The sequence below is a fragment of the Phocoena sinus genome, chromosome 2 (assembly GCF_008692025.1).
Source record: "Phocoena sinus isolate mPhoSin1 chromosome 2, mPhoSin1.pri, whole genome shotgun sequence".
NCBI classification, from domain to species: Eukaryota; Metazoa; Chordata; class Mammalia; order Artiodactyla; family Phocoenidae; genus Phocoena; species Phocoena sinus.
This window is the reverse complement of record NC_045764.1, coordinates 95,715,277-95,735,053: the sequence shown is the minus strand read 5'-3', so window position 1 is coordinate 95,735,053 and position 19,777 is coordinate 95,715,277. Positions and strand designations below refer to the sequence as shown.

The following is a 19,777-nucleotide window of genomic DNA, read 5'->3' as shown; positions in this document are numbered from 1 at the left end:
AAATGAAATCATGCAGTATGTGACCTTTTGGGTATGGCACTTTTTTTTCATTTAGCATATTTGTGAGGTACCATGTTGCAGCACATCAGTACTTTATTCTTTTTTTATTAGATGATGTTGTATTCATTATTAAAAGTATGGTGGGTATTAAAGTCTCCAACTATTACTGTAGGTCTATTTCTCCCTTCAGTTTTGTCAGTGTTTACTTCATATAGTTTGAGACTCTTATATGTTTATAAGTGTTACATCTTCTTCATGAATTGACCCTTTTATCAATATATAATGACCTCTGTTTCTTATAATAATATTAATATATTCACCCCAGCTCTCTTGTTTTATGGAATACTGTTCTCATCTTTTCATTTTCAACCTGTTTGTAGTTTTGGATGTAAAGTCAGTGTCTTATAAACAGTATATAAGTTGATATAGTTTAAATTGATACTAGCTTACCTTTAATAGCCTATAAAAACTCTGCTTCTGTTCATCTCCACTCCCTTTTATGTTGTTATTGTCACAGTTTACATCTTTATACATTAATGGGCCCATTAATACAGATTTATTATTACTGTAGACAAAAAGAGAAGTTAAAAACCAAAAATACAATAATAATAGCTTTATATTTACCTATGTAATAACCCTTCCCAGAGTTCTTTATTTCTTCATATGGCTTTGAGTTACTATCTAGTGTCCTTTAATTTCATCCCAAAGGATAGAGGCAAACTCCCTCAGCCCTTTAGTTATCTGAGAATGTCTTAATTTCTTTTTCATTTTTGAAGGGTACTTCTGCTATGTATAGATTGGTTGACATTTTTTTTTTCTTTCAGCACCTGAAATATGTCATCCCACTGCCTCTGGCCTCCATTGTTTGCTATAAGTCGGCTGTTAATCTTATTGAGATTCCCTTGTATATGACGAGTAGCTTTTCTTTCACTGCTTTGAAGATTCTTTGTCTTTCAACAACTCCAGTTTCTATCTCTTTGTTTATCCATTTTGGAGTTTGACTTCTTGGATGTGTAGATTTATTATATCTTTATCAAATTTGGAAAGTTTTCTGGCCACTTCAGATATTCTTTCTGCCCCTTTCTCTTCTCTCCTGAGCCCCCCATTACACATACATTGGTACATTTGATAGCATCCCACAGATTTCTTAGGCTCTGCTCATTTTTTCTCATTCATTTTTCTTTCTGCACCTCAGATTGGGTCATTTCAGTTGACATATCTTTAAGCTCACCGATTCTTCTGCTTGCTCAAATCTGCTATTGAAACTTTTTAATGACGTTTTCATTTCAGGTACTGTACTTACCAGCTCCCAAATTTCTATTTGGCTACTATTTTTTTTTTTGAATTTTGTTTTATTTTATTTTTTATATAGCAGGTTCTTATTAGTTATCCATTTTATACACTTCAGTGTATAGATGTCAATCCCAATCTCCCAATTCATCACACCCGCCCCCCCCCACTTTCCCCCTTTGGTGTCCATACGTTTGTTCTCTACATCTGTGTCTATTTCTGCCTTGCAAACTGGTTCATCTGTACCATTTTTCTAGATTCCACATATATGCGTTAATATACAATATTTGTTTTTCTCTTTCTGACTTACTTCACTCTGTATGACAGTCTCTAGGTCCATCCACATCTCTACAAATGACCCAATTTTGTTCCTTTTTACGGTTGAGTAATATTGGCTCCTTTTTGTAATTTCTATTTCTTTATTGATATTTTCTATTTGCTCATACATTGTTTTCCTGGTTTCCTTTACCTCTTTGAGTATATTTAAGACAGTTGACTTAAAGTGTTTGTGTAGTAAGTCCAGTATCTCTGCTTCATCAGGGACAGCTTCGATTAACTTCATCTGTGAATGGGCCATACTTTCATGTTTCTCTTCATATTTCATAAATTTTTGTTGAAAATTGAGAAGTTTGAATATTTTAATGTGATAACTCTGGAACTTGTATTCTTCCCATTCTTCAGGGTTTGTTTTGTTGCTGGCTGTGGGCTGTGGTTGTTAGGTTGTTTTTCTAAACTATTTTTGTAAAGTCTTTATTCTTTGCCATGTGTGGCCTCTGAAGTCTCTGTTCTTGTTGCCTGTGATCCTTTTGTGTTTTGACAAAGATTTTCTTAAACACCAGGAGTTTAAAAAAAGAGAGAGGGAGGGAGGGAGGAAGGAAGGAAAACTCTCCCGTTCTTTGCAGATTATCTCTGTATCATGGCACTCCTTTAATGCTTAGACAAGCCGTTTACAACTTTGCCTTACCCATTACTTCCTGCTTGTGCTGAGCCTAGATGAAAACTTTGGGTCTTCCCAGAACTTTTCTGAGCATGTGTTCTGCCCTGGGTATGCATATGGCTTCTTAATTCCCTAGAAAAACTGTCTCCCCAGCTTTTCCTCCCGGGCTTTTGGTACATCTATTGTTGGCCTCGTTGTGATATTTTGCCCCCAGCAGCAGCTGGTCGTTCATTTGTCTTCCGATGTGTTTGAGGAATGCAAACGCCTTGTGTCAGTCCTTCACATAGCTCCAGACAGGATTCTTTGAGACTAAGGTCTGCTGTGCTCTCTCTGGAACCAGGGACCAGGATCCCATACTGAGAGTGCAGACTGTCATCTTTAAGACCATTGCTGATGGAACTTCCCTGGTGGTGCAGTGGTTAAGAATCTGCCTGCTAATGCAGGGGACATGGGTTTGAGCCCTGGTCTGGGAAGTTCCCACATGCTGCAGAGCAGCTAAGCCCGTGTGCCACAACTACTGAGCCTGTGTGCCCCAACTGCTGAAGCCTGTGTGCCTGGACCCCGTGCTCCACAACAAGAGAAGCCACCGCAGTGAGAAGCCCACACACTGCAACGAAGAGTAGCCCCTGCTCACCGCAACTAGAGAAAGCCCACGTGCAGCAACAAAGACCCAACACAGCCAAAAATAAATAAATAAATAAATCTATTTACAAAAAACAAGACCACTGCTGAGGCAGGGGTGGGAAGTGAGGTTAGACCACTGGCAAGTAAAAGTGCCACAAAGCTTTCCTACCACTTTAAAGTTGCCTTTTGATTTAGCATTTGCTTCATCACTGTAAACCTTTGGCTGTTTTCTAGAGTTCTGACAAAGTTGCCTGGCAATTTTTGTTCTTTTCTTTTTTTAGTATTTGTGTTGTGGGATGGGCTCTTAGAGCTCCTTTTTCTACCATTTTCACGGCCATCCTCCTCTTTACTTTTTTACTCTAACTACTGGAAAGTTTAAGATTATGTATTTGGCTTGCGTTGTATTTCGATTGGACAGCACTGCTGTAGGGTATTAAATCTTCAGTGAAAACTGAATCCATTTATGTTGAATTTGGAAGGAAATAAATGTTCAAAGGTCCCACAATTGCACAGTTAGGATTAGCTATTTACCATTGTACTTTCTATTCCCAGACTAATGTGGCATTTTCAGAGGAACTCTATAAACTTCCTTCTATAGGATAGTGTTATTAACATTGTGTATTTATGTACCTCCATCACTGAAGGCTCCTAAATTTTGACTCGATTATCATTTGATTAAGTGTTCAAGCCACCTCGTGCTGTCTACTTTTCTCTTGATAGGTATTGTAAGAACCACTGAACACTCTTGATAGGTATAAGAAGAGCTGAGAAGTCTTCATGCTGCTTCATTGGATTTTATTTTATATTTCTGGATTCAGTTGTACACATATTTATTAAATGCCTATTTTATGGAGGTACTCATAGGACTTATCTTCAAGTGTTAGCCATAACCCGTACTCTCACATGTTGGTGATTTTTAATATTGAATGTGGAGATACTTTCTTTTTCTCAGGAGATTATTTTGCTGATTCATTTGGGTCCCTGCCACTGATTCCATATCTTTAGCATCCTCGGCTTGTGGCCTGACCCCTGAAGAATTGGCATCCTAGATTTGCAGGGTTGGCAGCTTACCCTTGTTATTCCTCTGTTCCTTGCCATTAAATGCCAAGATGTTATATGCATTCTTAGCATGGGCAAAGCTGCACTCTAAATACTTGCATGCAGGTGCATTTAAAAAAATGAGTGCCCTTCACCTCTACTAAAACTAAGGTAACATGTACAGAACCATATAGAAGGGGTTGGCAACATATTCAGAAGTTGTGGATATTCAATGTGAGGGATTCTTTTGGCTTCATTAGCGAAAGCCATCTCATATTGACAGTGAAAGAATTCCCTCTTCAGTACTGTCAATTGAATTTCCCTGAGTCTGTTCCCTGACCAGAGAGAACAGTGATCTCTCACTGAATGTTCTTGCCATTGCCCTGATACAGTCAAAAGATTATTACTTCATCTCAGGCATAGACCTACAATTTTTTCATTAATATCTCTGGTGGCACAGATAAAATCAGGCGGAATAAATTTACTAAAGACCCTGAGAAACTAGAGTAATAAACTACTGTGCCTTCTTCCTACTTGGTAAAAAGGAACTTCTCATATAACTACATAGCAATACTCATGAGGATATAGCGTACCTAACCTAAATCAGAAAAAGAGAGCACTGTTTCCTTTTTGCTTTAAATAAGAATTATCAACCACAGCTAACCATCAAATATCAATTATTTGAGTCTCTTGCTCATACTTAACATGATGGAAGCATTTACAAAAGATATCTAGCCCAATGATAGGCATCAGGAAAGACTTTCTGGAGAGTAATAAATAAAACTAGATAATTGTTGTAATTTAGAGATTGTCCATGTTCACCTTGGCATCTGTAGGAATACCTCTCTGCTAAACATGTCAGCTTTCAAAGGGTAGAAATCATTTTTCTCCTACCACCCAGGAACCCCTCAAGCATACCTTTCCTTCTTGAAACCTTGTTCTAAGGTGTGAGAGGACTCTGGAATCCTTTCTCCTGACTGTCCACCTTCTGAGTTTATATTTCCTCTCTTAGGACATGCCTATTTTTTGTATATCCAGTATGAGAATATCCAGCTTTCTTCAGGTAAGACCTTATTTGCTTTCTGCCCTTATACAGAGCAACTACTTTAAGTGTAGTAAAATGAGCCCAACATCTTTCAAAGGAATACATGCATATGATATGATTTGTGGGATGTTCTTAGAAGTATGTGGAGAGAGCTGGGATGCCAGTCCTTATGTTTGAACAAGTATGTGTGTATGACTGGAGAGAACTATAAATTGTAAACAGGTGGAAACAGAGCAGAGGTATTGCCTCTCTCAGGTTGATGGGAGGGGTGCAGGGTGTAGCAGCTTCTGACATCAGGGAGGGAACAAGGCTGTTCAGATCAATCTGCATTCTGCAAAATAGTCATCATTGTACTGTTAATGGCAAGTGCTAGCTCCTGTTAGACATACTGTTTTTTTTTTTTTTGTGGTACGTGGGCCTCTCACTGTTGTGGCCTCTCCCGTTGCGGAGCACAGGCTCCGGACGCGCAGGCTCAGCGGCCATGGCTCACGGGGCCAGCAGCTCTGCGGCATGTGGGATCCTCCTGGACTGGGGCACGAACCCGCGTCCCCTGCATCAGCAGGCGGACTCTCAACCACTGCGCCACCAGGGAAGCCCCAGACATACTGTTTTGAGATCATAGCCCTTCAGGGAGTGTGTGTGTATGTATAAGAGTTCGGTAAATGTATTTTTGAATGGGTAATACATACATATGGTACAAAATTCAAAAAATATAAAAGGTTATTTAATGAAAGGAAAATTACCCTTGTACCTCTGTCTCATTTCCCCTTGCTAGAGAAACAGTTACCAGTTTTATTATGTAAAGATTCTATTCATATACAAGCATATGTGTGAATGTGTTTTTTGCCACAAATGGTTGCATACTAAACATACATACGTACCTTTAAAAAAAAACTTAATAGAGATCAGCTTACTTTGACAATGTAAAGAGCTTCCTTATTTTTATCATGGCTACATAATATTGCATTGAATAGGTGTTCCATAATTTTACTAGTTTCCTATTGAGTCTTCTTTAGGTTGCTTTCATCCTTTTTTTCTGTTAAAAACAACATTTTTCTTTAGACTTTGCTTATAAAGGTTTAATTTCATACATGTAAAAGAAAATGGGTAGAAGTAGCATTTGCTGAGTCACAAAATATGTACATCTTAAGTTTTGATAGATATTTCCAAATAACCTTCCAAACATACTTCCGTACTCCTCACCAACTTCTGTGTTAACTAATTTCTTGGTATTTGCCAATCTGATAAATGAATAATGGTCTTTAATTTGCAGTCCTCTTATTTTGAATAAAGTTAGGGGTTTTTGATTTATGTATTTCATGGCACCTGTATTTTTCTTCTGTGAATTTTGTTCATGAACTTTGCCTATTTTATTCTGGGTTGTTGATTTTTTTTCTTATTGTTTTTGAAGTTATTTTTAAGGAAATACTGTGCTTGTTTTCTGTTAGAACAGTGTGTTGATCCTCCTCCCCCAAACACCCATACCTCAAAGATGTCCTTGCCCTCATCCTCAGAACCTGTGAATATGTTAGGACTTTGCAGAGGTGATTAAGGTTATGAGCTTTGATATGGGGTGATTATCCTGGATTATCTGGATGGGCCCAATTGAATCACACAAATCCTTAAAATTGGAGAACCTTTCCAGACTGTGGGACTGCAGTCAGAGAGAGATGTGACAATAGCAGAAGGGTCAGAGAGAAAAAAATATTCCTGGCTTTGAAGATGGAAGAAGGCCACAAACTAGGGAATGTGGATGACTTGTAGGATTTGGAAAAGACAAGGAAACCCATTCTCTTCTACGGCCTCCTAAAAGGAATGCAACAGTGCCAGCACCTTGATTTTAGCCTTGTGAAGCCCTTTGGACTTCCAACTCATAGAACTGTGTAAATTGTGTTGTTTTATGCCACTAAGTTTTCAGTAATTTGTTATAGCAGCAATAGAAGGCTAATACATATTGCTGTACATTTTTTCTCAATTTGTTACTTTTTTTTTTTAACTTTACAGGTTTTTTTTTTTTTTTACTGTGCAGGAATGTGTTTTGTATAGTTGAATTTATCTTTTTATTTTTTAATGGCCTCTGGATCTTAAGCCTTTTCTACTACAAGATTTTTCTAAAACTTACCATATTTTATTCTAACGTTTTTATCTCATTATGAACTCTAGTATTAATATTGGTTCCGTCTTCTACATTCTGATCTCTTACTGACAGTGAATACTTTTATTTATATCAGCTCTTCGGACATAGACTAGAAAACTTCATAAGATCGGCGCTGGTAGTCAAGGAGTTGGGGGATGTACTAAGACATGGACAGTAGTCATGCCAGAAGGCAGGGACATACTAAGTGTTAAAATTTTAAACTACTTTGGCAGGTTGATGATACTGTTTAGCAGAAACTAGAATGGTTGATTTTAAAGGAATATTTTGTGAATACCTCTTTATTCTTCAGATTTTAGTTTTATGTTTTCATTCTTGTGGGAGACTTCCCAGATGCCTATGACTTGGTTAGATGTAAATGTTTCCATCATGTAAGCAGTTTGTGGAATATTTTGATAACTGATGCTGATACTTAGCTGTGGTTAAAAATTTTTACTAAAAGTAAAAAGTTCTGATGGGGGGCTGTCTCCTCAGTTTGTTATATAAAACTATCATAAATACAGAATGAGGCGAATTTAGGCCATTTCAGAATGCAGATATTGTAACATCATAGAGTTAGTTTATTATATCAAGTCCATATAGTGGTAACATTTATTGAGTACCTAACTATGAGCCAGGTACAATGCTAAGCACTTTGCATAATTTCCTCATTTAGTTCTCAAACCCTGCAGTAGATGCAGTTATTATCCCCATTTTACAAATCAGGAAAATGAGGGTACAGAGAGTTTAATTTGCTCAAGATTTTAACTTTTAAATGATTCAACTGCCTTTGGAATCTAGGAAATCTGACTTGCTATTAAACACAGTATTATTAACTGCCATGTGGTGCTTTAGATTGATGATTGCTGCATGGAAAATAATAAGTGTTATAGTTTTAAAAGTTGCCAGTACAGGGACTTCCCTGGTGGCACAGTGGTTAAGAATCTGCCTGCCAATGCAGGGGACATGGGTTCGAGCCCTGGTCTGGGAAGATCCCACGTGCCGTGGAGCAACTAAGCCCGTGCGCCACAACTACTGAACCTGCACTCTAGAGCCAGTGAGCCACAACTACTGAGCCTAGTGACACAACTGCTGAAGCCCGTGTGCTGCAACTACTGAAGCCTGCGTGCCTAGAGCCCGTGCTCCGCAACAAGAGAATCCACTGCAATGAGAAGCCCATGCACCGCAACAAAGAGTAGCCCCTGCTCGCCACAACTAGAGAAAGTCCACGTGCAGCAATGAAGACCCAACTCAGCCAAAAAAAAAAAGTTGCCAATACAGAAGGAGTATTTCAAGACCTTTATCTTTCTAATTAAACTAATTCCTTACTTTCCATATCTGTAAAATGAAGAAATAACCCATCTCATTGGGGTTGATGCAGTAAAGTTCTGTTAAAACACAAGTCAGAGTATTCTACTCCCTTGCTTTTGTCACCCTGTGGTCTCTTTATTGTGATAAATTAGAGTACTAACTTTGTTCATGGTGTGCAAGGCTTGATACAGTAAGGTCCAGTAAGTTAAGTATTATTTCATTTCTTACCCTTCTCCTGCTTATGCCTGCCATCTTCTTTTGAACTTAATATTCGTCCTTAAACATGACATACTTGTGTCATGCTCCCTCCATGGAGTGTCCTTTGCCTTTTTCTACCTGATATACTGCTGTTCAAAATCCACATCAAATATGAATATTAGTCATTTCCTCTCCTGTACTCCCAATTTGTGTTAATATATCTTTGCCCACTAACTTGTGAGCTTCTATAGGGAAGAACCATAACTTTTAAATTTTGTTTATGTGTGAAGCATATAAATAAATGCTTACTGGATAAGTGAATAGTCCTAATGTGGCTATCTTCTAAATATCATCTGCTTCTTTATAGCTTAGAAAGCAAGTAAGTACTTACACTGTGAGGTGCTATATCATAAATTACTTCTATTAAATGCTTCCTTTTTTTATACCCAGTCTCTGTAATAATGTTTAACATTTTGGATGGTAATGTTTACTTAAAATATACTGTAGAGAACATAGGATGTTTTGTCACTGTAAATATCCCTCTATGGGAAAATATCATAAATTCTCATTGTACTGAACAAATCTTAAGGAATTCTAAGTATCTTCTCTTTTTTGTTGTTGTTCTTTGAGGGTATTTTGGGCTGTTTTGTTTTGGTACAGTTGTAGTTAGAAATGGAAAATAGTTATCTTTGCCTCCTGTATATGGATTGCTTTCATATCCTCAAGAAGGTTTTTCCCTCATCTTTTGTATTGTTTCCTGTTGCTACTGTAACAAATCACTACAAATTTAGTGGCTTAAAATAATACAAATTTATTATATTGTAGTCTGAAGGTCAGAAGTCCAGATGGATCTCAGTGGGCTAAAATCAAGTTATTCGTAGAGCTGCATTCTTCCTGGAAAATCTAGGGAAGAATTCATTTCCCTGCCTTTTCCGGCTTCTAGAAGCCCGTATTCTTGTCTCACGACCCTTCTTCCATCTTCAAAGCCAAGTAGTGTAGCATTTTCAACTCTCTGATTCTGGCCTCCTCTTCTGCCTCTCCTTTCTACTTTAATTGCTCTTATTTTGGTTTCATTTTCATTTTCTGAATATTACTTAACATATTTCATTCACTTGGAAGTATAATTTTGTGGTCTACTTAAGAGAATGTGATGTAACTCTTCTTAACCAGCATTCAGATAACACATTTGTAAGGAATTATCATCTTGATAAATCTGTAAATTATAGGACCTAAAAACCTATTGCAGAGCAACTTTGCCCTAGGGATTAAATGTTCTTAATCTCAGGTTTGTGAACCTCTTGGAGGGGAGTGTGAATCCCCAGAATTGTGTTCAAATATAGGTTTTTAGCCATATATGTATTTTCTTCATAGGAGGTAGATAACTGTGCTTTAATCACAGTTTCAGTAGCATCTAAAATACCTTTCCATTGTTTTTCTTCCCTTTTCTCTCTGTTCTTTCTTCTCTCTATATATAGACACACTGTATATATACTACATCTTCTTAATCCAGTCATATGTTGACAGGCACACTTGGGTTGCTTCTGTGTCTTGGCTATTGTAAACAGTGCTGCTATGAACATTGGGCTGCATGTATCTTTTCGAAGAAGTGTTTTCATTTTTTCCAGGTATATACCCAGGAGTGGAATTGCTGGATTATATGGTAGTTCTATGTGTAGTTTTTTGAGGAACCTACATACTGTTTTCCATCGTGGCTGCACCAGTTTACATCCCTACCAACAGTATACAAGGGTTCCCTTTTCTCCACATCCTCTTCGACTTTTTAGATAAATTACTGGGAACAAGTGCCTTTCAGCTATTTTAAAGAAGACCAAGAATGAAATGCTGAGTTTTTGACAATAAGAGTACATCGTCATTATATAAACATAGCTGTTGTCTCAGAGACTAATAGATTGCAAACATGATACCCAGAGAGAGTAAAAAATCCTACAAATTCTTAAATTTTAAATCCATGATGGCAAATACTATTTTTCTTTATTTTCCACATTTACTAGAATGGGCATCTATTGTCCACATGATCAGGAAAAAACATTTGTTGTTATTTTAAGTAGGAGACTATGATTTTGTTCCTTGCTCTTAAGTCATTTTTATCTAAGTAGGGGATTATAATTAACAGATTTTAATAATGCTACAAAGCAGAGTATAACAAAGTTTATAAGAGCTGCCACTAATGTCTTTGGGAGTGGTTGCATGTTTTTAGACAAGAGTTACTGTTTCTATTTGGGGAAAGAAGACATTTGAAGGCAAGGAAGTTATGAAATTAAAAGCACAGGTGAAAAGTTTAACCTTGGCAGGAAGGAAGGTCTTTCAAAAAAAACCCCACATTAAACAACTTGAAAATTTTTGTGTTAAGTATTCTAGTCTTAGAGCTTAAAGTTGAAAGCTGAGTTGTTAAATTCTAAACTAATGAAGGCTGCGGTATAGGGAGTACAAATTTATTTACATAAGCTTCTATAATACCTTAAAGTTTAAAGGATCAACTTGAATAGTTAAGGGAAGCAGTTATATATTTGGTATGGTTGAAAACACGAGATTCAAAGAACAGTTTATATAAATTATTGGCCAGCTTTAAAACTTCTTTTGTTGTATTAAGGTGAACAATGAATCAGGCAACCTTATTCTTCCAGTAAGGAAATCTTTATTTTATTCAATTTTCCTAAAAGGGCAACACATCTCTTCTAGGTGGTACTTTCATAAAACAGAAAAAAAGAAATTGGAGTGGTGAGGAGAATTACGTTAGGGATACTTTTGTTTAAAACATATTCCTGCACTGTTAAAAGTAACATTCTAAAGTTTCTACAGTATTTTGAGTAAAGCCAAGATATAGTTAAAATGTGTTTTTAATTTATTTAAATTACTTTTAATTTATAAATATTAATTATAAAATAATTTTTGGAGAAACTGAAAAATGAAGGGAAAATATTCTAATATCACCATCATAAAATAACTTTTAAAATTACTAGGGTTTTCGTGTATTTTCTAATACTCTTGCTTAAGCAGTTTTATATTTTAAAAATACAAAATATGCCTAAGAAGCATTATACAAATTGTGAGAATTAGTAATATTCAAAGATGATAAAATAAGAGTCCATATGCTCTGAAGAGGGTAACTGCTGCTGCACTCTGAAGTTTAAATATACACTGAGCTTCTAAATGGGGTTATTTTCCTCCTTGGGTCTCCCCAGTCTTGTAGAATCTAGTATAAAATTCTTAAATTTTCTAATTTACTACATAATTAAGTGAGAAGGAAGAGTCAGGATCCTAGAGTAAAGTAAACACTTAAATAATTATGGGGAACTTGAATTTTGGTTTTGACCGAAGTTCTACCTTAATGACTTCGTAACTTCACTGAACTTCAAATGTGCTGAGCTTTACATGCATGAGTTCAATTCACACATATTTAATCTGAGCCTAATATGTCTAAGTTATGTGCCATGTTTCTGGTATATACTTAGACTTAAACTCTTAATAAACCAAATAACCTTCATTTACTATTACTTCTATCCCTCCAAGATGGTTTCCACTGTAATCTTCTCCAGCTTCTTGGGATGCATGTCATGTTTATTTATAGTAGAGGTACTTGTTCCAGCTCCTCCCGGAAGGAGGATTCCAATTTGATATCTACCTCAGCCCAGTTTTTATGCACCCATAACTCCTCTGGTCAGTTCTCTGAACTGAAGATTGGTAAGAATTGGCCCCAGGCAAGAATCAGAGCCTCTAAACAACTGAATAGTAAAAAGCTTAGACAGAATAGTCATCTGTAAATCTAAAGACTTTCAGAACTTCTATACAAAGAATTATTTTGACCCTAGTAATAGAGGATTTTGTTTGACCTTGTAAATTTTATTTTTTACCAGCTCCTCCCTGGCTTTGAATTACCAGTATGACGACTACTTCAGTTTTAAATTCTTTGTTGTAGTAATAATTAACATAATAACACTTATATAGTGTTTATGTGTCAGGCATTGTTTACGTTTATTAAAGGTAGGTATTGTAACTTTCTCAAGGACCTGTAGGTACATTGCTGAGCTAGGATCCAACTTAATAAAGTTTGACTTCAGACTTCTTACCAACAACACAGTGCAGCTTTAAAAGTATACAACTCTCTGGCAGAAGACTTGTGTCGAGACTATATGAAGAGCTTCTAAAAATCAATAATAAAAGACAGCACAATAAAAAATAAAAGACTGGGACTTCCCTGGCGGTACGGTGGTTAAGATTCTGCTCTTCCACTGCAGGGAGCATGGGTTTGATCCCTGGTTATGGAACTAAGATCCCGTGTGCCACACGGTATGGCAGAGAAAAAAAGAAAAAAAAGACTTAAAAAGAAGGCATATAAATGTGACCAAAAATGCACAACATCATGCATCCATCATGGAAAATGGATATAAAAATCACAATGGGTTACCACTTATATACTTACTACAATGAGTAAAGTTTAAAAAAACTGAAAACAACAAGTGTTGGCACAGATGAGGAGTAACTGAAACTATCATACATTGTTGATGGGAATGTATAATGGTCCAATCACTTTGGAAAACAGTTTGTTAGTTTCTTATATAGGTAAACCTACTACCCTATGACTCATCAGTTCCATTCCTAGGTGATTATTAAAGAGAAATGAAAACATATGTCTACAAAGGACTTATACAAGAATGTTTATAACAGCTTTATTCATAATAGCCAACAGCTAGGAACATTTCAAATGCCCATCAACATAAGAAAGAGTAAATAAATTGTGATATATTTATTCAGTGAGAGGACTCTGCTTAGAGGTTAAAAAAAGAATGAAGTACTAATACAACAGCGTAATGAGTGAAAGAAATGAGACAAAAAGGGTACAAGTCGTGATTCTATTTGATTCCATTTATGTGAAGGCCCATAACAGGCAAAACTAATGTATATATTAGAAACTGGGGATAGCAGTGTTACCTAGGTTACCTATTTGATGGGAGGGAGGCTTCAGGGAATTTTCTGGAGTTCTGTATCTTGATTATCATGTTGGTTGTACAGATGTGTAATTTGTTAGAATTTGTTGAACTTTATATTTAATATCAATATGCCTTATGTGTAGAGTAAAGTAGAAAAAAAGCAAGGGGTAGATCTCACACAAGCACTCTGACAACAGAAATGACAACTGGCAACTTAACGCTTAGAATGTGCAGAGACAATAAGTAGCACATAATCGTTACATTGAACCTCAGTTGATAGTAGTAATAACCAAGACATGTTTAAGTTATATTCAGTGTAATTTTCTAAGAAGTCAGCAAGGTATACCACTTTTAGAAAGGATTTCATTAATTATTAAAAGTTTTTACAACTAAAATGCTGAGATGTCAGTTATCTAGAACATTAGTATATGAAACATTACTTAGATTTTATGTAAAAAATAGTTGTGGCTAATACTGGGAAATGATTCTAAATGGAATTAGAATATGGTCTCTCTTAAGAATAGTCTGCCAAAAAGAGGGCATGAAAGACCAATTTATTTGATAACTTACTAAAATAAAACATGTTTATATGTATTTGTGATTTAGATTCCCAGGTGTTAGAAATAATCAAAAATGTGTCTGAGCTAGTTTGTTTCAGCATTTTACTTATATTTCAAATATGTTAGAAACATACAGATGTCACAAATGTGCTAAGATACAGCAGTAATTTGTCCTGATTATATTGTAGGAGGTGGACATATATTAGATAAATGTGATGGCAGACTGTAGTTTGACCGTGTTTGTCTCTGGGATCCTTTGTTACATGTTCCATGGCAATCAGATGTGCTTGAACTACTCAGATGATGAATTGAAATAATTGATCTGTAGTCTTTTATTGTGAGATTGGTCTTCAAAATAAGTTAACCTTTAAGTCGGTTACTCTGTGGTTTTTGATCTTTTTCAATCAGGTTACTGTCTGTGGACTGTCATGGAAGTAGTAAACACTTTAGTTACTACACGTTAATTGATGTGGTCTTTGGTTTCTCAAACAAGACTGACACCTTGGCTGTTTTTTGTTTATGGAAAAGCTAACTTCTAATCTTTGCATCTATTTTAGTAATAGTTATGCACGAGTGCGAGCTGTGGTGATGACCCGGGATGACTCAAGTGGTGGATGGTTACCACTTGGAGGGAGTGGACTAAGCTGCGTCACTGTCTTCAAAGTCCCTCACCCGGAAGAGAATGGCTGTGCTGACTTTTTTATCCGTGGAGAGCGACTCAGGGACAAAATGGTAATGAATAATGCATCTATTGCTATAATTTTAAAATTTTATAGAATGAATTTTCTGTTTAAAATTATGATTAGTATACTATTATTTATGAAAATTATTTTTGTCCAGGATCAATGATTGTTTCTGTAGCTCTTTTAAAGGTAAAGACAGCAAAATATGCCTGTTTCTTTGCAGCTGGGACTGACGTTAACGTGCATGTGTTAGAGGGGAGCTGCTTTTCTGTTAGGTTTAATGCAAGAACATTCATGAATAGTCCCCCTAGTTATTAACCCAGGTGCACCATCTTCCCCTTCTCCCCACTGTTGCCTAGACTGGAGGTTGGCACTATAGTCCACAGGCCACATCCCGGCCTGTCATGTGTTTTTGTACAGCCCATGAGTTAAGAATCGTTTTTACATTTTTTAAGTGACTGGAAAAAATCAAAGAGTAATAACTTTATGAACATGAAAATTATATGAAATTCAAATTTCTATGTCCATAAGTAAAGTTTTATTGGAACATAGCCAAGCTGATCTGTTTACATTTTGTCTCTGGCTGCTTTCACACTGCAGTGACAGAGTTGAGTAGTTGCAACAGAGACTGTAAATATCTGGCCCCTTATAGAAACATTTTGCTGGCCCCTATCCTAGACTCTTGTGTTCTCAGATTGTTTCTCTTCATCCCCTATCAATCTAGTCTCATCATACGACTACCTGGTGGCCATCCTAGGTTTTAACTCTACTATCTTCCACCCAGACAAGTGTTTTCTTACATTCATATATTTAAAAATTTGAATCTAACCTTTGATAATGTTAGACATCTACTCTCTCTTAATTAGTGTAGAAAGCTCTTTCTCTTTTATTTCATTTGTGAGCCAAAAACAAGTCATATCTAAAAAGCTGAGTAATGTTAATGTCATTCCTGCATTAAGCAGAGAGCATACAACTTAGAAGCAAAAAGAGAATAAAAGTGCCCAAAATGTCCAAGACTCTTGAACATAACTGTTATTCCCTTTAACTATATATCTGTGCATTAGTTTGTGAGCTCATTCAGCATCTATAGTATTATTTCTATTGAAAATGTGTTTTAAGTGTTGAATAATTCTTTTATACATGAACATTTTATACTACTTTTAATTTTGGTTCTTGGTTTCTGGATATTTTTTACTATTGAATTATTTCAGTAATTTTAAAAGTTGCCTAACTGTCTTTGCTCCAGTTTCTGTCTCAGTTAACTGGAGAGTTTTCCTAAATCATCTTGAAAGCCTTCTAACTCTAATTTTTTGTGAGTTTAGGATTTACTACTGTGTATCTCAATTAACCAGAATGTGGTTTTAGGACTAGGAAACCCCATTTGAAGTCAGAAGTATATATGAGAAATTTAACATGTCATCTCTAAAAGTTTAAATATTTAAATGTGGTTCTGGCCTTGGATAACATGGTGGCTAACATATACTGATGCTTATTTAAAATATGGCTTGTAGACTTCTAAGAGAGAGCCTATGGTGACCCGTCCTGGAGTGTAGTGCTTTTTGTCTGAGCTGTTGATAATTGGGGAGTGTTGGAGAAGAAGTTGTAGATTTTAGAAACTGAGTAAAATAGTGACAGTCTAAGGCATTTTTTAATAGTAAAGATGGAAAAAGAGAAGAAAGAAGTCAAAGATGGAGAAAGGGAGAAAAAAAAGCTTGCTAGAAAAAGCATAAGTACAAGGAAAAGATGACCTAGATGTGAAAAAGAGGGGAAAAAAATATCAGAGTGAAACAACACAGTCGACCCTTCGTATCCATGGGTTTCACATCTCTGGATTCAACCAACCACAGATGGAAAATATTTGGAAAAGAAATTACAGAAAGTTGTAAGAAGCAAAACCTGAATTCTTCTTGTGCTGCCAACTATTTACATAGCATTTAGTTTGTATTAGGTATTATAAATAATTTAGAGATGACTTAAAGTATATGGGAGGGAGGATGTGTGGGTTATATGCAAATACTATGCCATTTTATATAAGGACTTGAGCATCTGCAGATTTTAGTATCAGTGGGGGCTGGGGGGCGGGTCCTGGAACCAATCCCCTGTGGATACCAAGGGACTACTCTATTGGCTATATTGATGAGCATGGACAGTTTACTTGAGGAAAATTAAATAAGGAACCAAATCTGCATCACTAGGAGTGAGGCTGGTCAGAGATAAGCTCAGATTAATGTTTTAGGTGGTTGCTCAGAGTGTGGCTTTGACATAAGCTTAGAGAGAGTAAGCCTGGGATTTGGACATAATACAAACTTATTTCCTAATGTGGGACATAAAAAAGAGCCCTTAACTTAATCCTAAGGTGTAGAATCATAATAGACTAACAAGAAAATAGGTTCTTTTGATAGAAGCACTGACCTAGGAATCAAAACGGTTGTTTCACTTAACCATTTCTCCTTGAGGAAGCTTGTTATTTGTGAAACAGGAATGAGAAATATATCTCAGTGTAGACATAAAGGAAACATTACTTTCAGTTGGAGGATTGTCTTAATTCTTGTAGGGAATAGTTATAATAAAGCATTTTAGGTTATGGGGAAATTGTATGATCGAAGGCAGAGGCAATAATGCATGGCCATAAATTGAAAATAGCAGTCTTGTGAAGTCTCAAGACAGATGGGACAGTGACATTGAAATAAGCAGATTAATTGGCCCCTTCTGCTGCATAATACACTTCTAAGATACTTCTGAAGCAATTACAGAATTGAAGTATTATTCTTTTACATTATCACCGCATTTGGGGGTCATTAATGTCCATTTCTATAGATATTTTTATTGATTGGCTTTATTTTAATCCATTTTTCTGGGTTCTAGTAATATAAAAAAGGTGTAGACTGTGACTGTTGAATCTATAAGTTTACAAAGTTAATTATAGTTTTCTTTAATATCCTTCTTGATGAGTAAACTGAACTTTAATATTGTTCCTATGTAATAGTTAATCATGTAAAAGATAGTGCTACAAACTGTGTTCTCTACCCATTTTGTCTGTGGGTCACATCTTAGAGTCCTCTACCTTGGATGAATTCTAGAAATGAAGTGAGATACCTACCCCTCATACCTCAGGAAAAAACTTGTGTCCTTTAAGAAAGAATGGATAATTAGTAATGAGGTACCTATAGCCACTTGTGTAGCTAATAAAGAAATACTAGATAATATATATATATATTTTTTGTGGTACGCGGGCCTCTCACTGCTGTGGCCTCTCTCGCTGTGGAGCACATACTCCGGACGCGCAGGCCCAGTGGCCATGTCTCACGGGCCCAGCCACTCCACGGCACGTGGTATCCTCCCAGACTGGGCCACGAACCCGTGTCCCCTGCATCGGCAGGCGGACCCTCAACCACTGCGCCACCAGGGAAACCCTAGATAATATTTTAAAGAGGGCTTATAATAGTCAAAATACTAGTTACAGTAGTGAAGATGAAAGATGGCTTTTCTGAAGAGTGAACGAAGCATTTAGTAGAAGATTTTTCCAGTCTTAGATTTACAAGTACTTGTACTAAAAATGTCTTGTTACACTTCCCAGAGGGTTATATTTCACGCTTTTTTTCTTTTTTTTTCTTTTTTTTTTTTTTGATAAGAAAGGGAGCACAAATCAAGAGCAGGCTGATGAGGATTTTTCAAGAAGGTGGTATTTTGTATAATTTGCTCAGTATTCATTCATTCAGAGTGACCTGAAATTATTTCCTCTGATGCTTACCTATAACTTGCTTGTTTTTGTGATACTTACAAAGGTAGAGTTTATTTCCCAAGTTGCTAATCTAAATTAGAGCTTCCCAAGCTGTGTGCCATGAATACGTTAAAGTGGCTGGAGCCTCCAAGTCTCTTTGCCTCTTAACCACTAGGCTCCTTCTCTTTTCTAGTTGCCTTATAATTGTTATTTTTCTGAGTATGCCTGAGAAATAAGTTGGAAAGCACTGCTTTATGTAATTGGCTTTCATACTTTATTGATAATTCAGGAGAAATTGAAAAAACACCAGGCTTTGGTGTTGTAGCCCAAGATAATGAAAGTACTTTCTCCCAGATACTTAGGGATGTATGGAATGGTCTTTGACAAGGATAGCTTCTCAGAACCCCTTTTCTTGATATGTATGAGTTGTATCATCCATTTCCTTCTAAATCTTTATAGCTTTGATTTCTCCCTTTAATTCTTTAATATAAATTAGTGTTATCTTGGGTCACACTTTTTTAAATGCTAACTAAAACTTAACTGTTAATTTGTATAAATAATCTTTACTGTAGAGCTTCAGATCCCCATGATAGAAACTTTCTCTTTTGCATTCATTTTTCTGTAGTGGCTCTTCTCTATTGGTGTGACATTGCTATTTTATAGGCAAACATTTTATCAGCTTACCATATGTATATGTTAAATTATTTGATCATTTTTAGTTGAATTGTATGTGATAGGAAAATCTAAAATACTGAACTATAATACACTTTTAAAGTCTTTATAAGTACCTGAATAAGCTTTCAATAATGATATTAAATTTTTGCTAAAATATTTACTACTAAACAAAGTTTTTAATAACTGGGGATCTAAATTAGCCATTCTTAAGCTTTTATTGTAGGACAATAAAATACTGTAAATTTACTAATTAATGTTATTGTGCTTTTTAAAGCATATTGTGTGCTAAGAGATGACAAAAATCTAATGGGCTACATAGAAAGGTACAGTAAGACTTACAACCACAACCTCTGTACTTAAGATGTTCTGTGGAAAATAGAAAAAGGCACTGTTCAATGTCAAAGCAAACTTATAGCTGTCATTATAAACTTAGAGTTTATAATAAGTATAATAATTGAAACGAAGAAAGGAAAAAGCAGGAGATAGAAAGTTTAGGAAGTTGCCAAAGAGATTAAGGAATTGTTGTTTTGGATTAATAAGTAATTAGGTTGTGGATAAAAGTGGTTTATAAAAATTAAAATGCCTATGAGATAATAATTCTGCTGTTTAAAA

At 35.9% G+C, this 19,777-nt stretch overlaps 1 protein-coding gene across 1 annotated transcript in view; it reads left to right on the top strand.

The window, feature by feature from the left end:
- Positions 1-19,777, top strand: part of SPRED1 (sprouty related EVH1 domain containing 1) — a 117,784-nt gene that overhangs the window by 34,259 nt on the left and 63,748 nt on the right. The window contains exon 2 of the mRNA XM_032623837.1: positions 14,644-14,818. Within this exon, the coding sequence (XP_032479728.1) occupies positions 14,644-14,818 (175 nt within the window). The remainder of the gene's footprint in view (positions 1-14,643; positions 14,819-19,777) is intronic.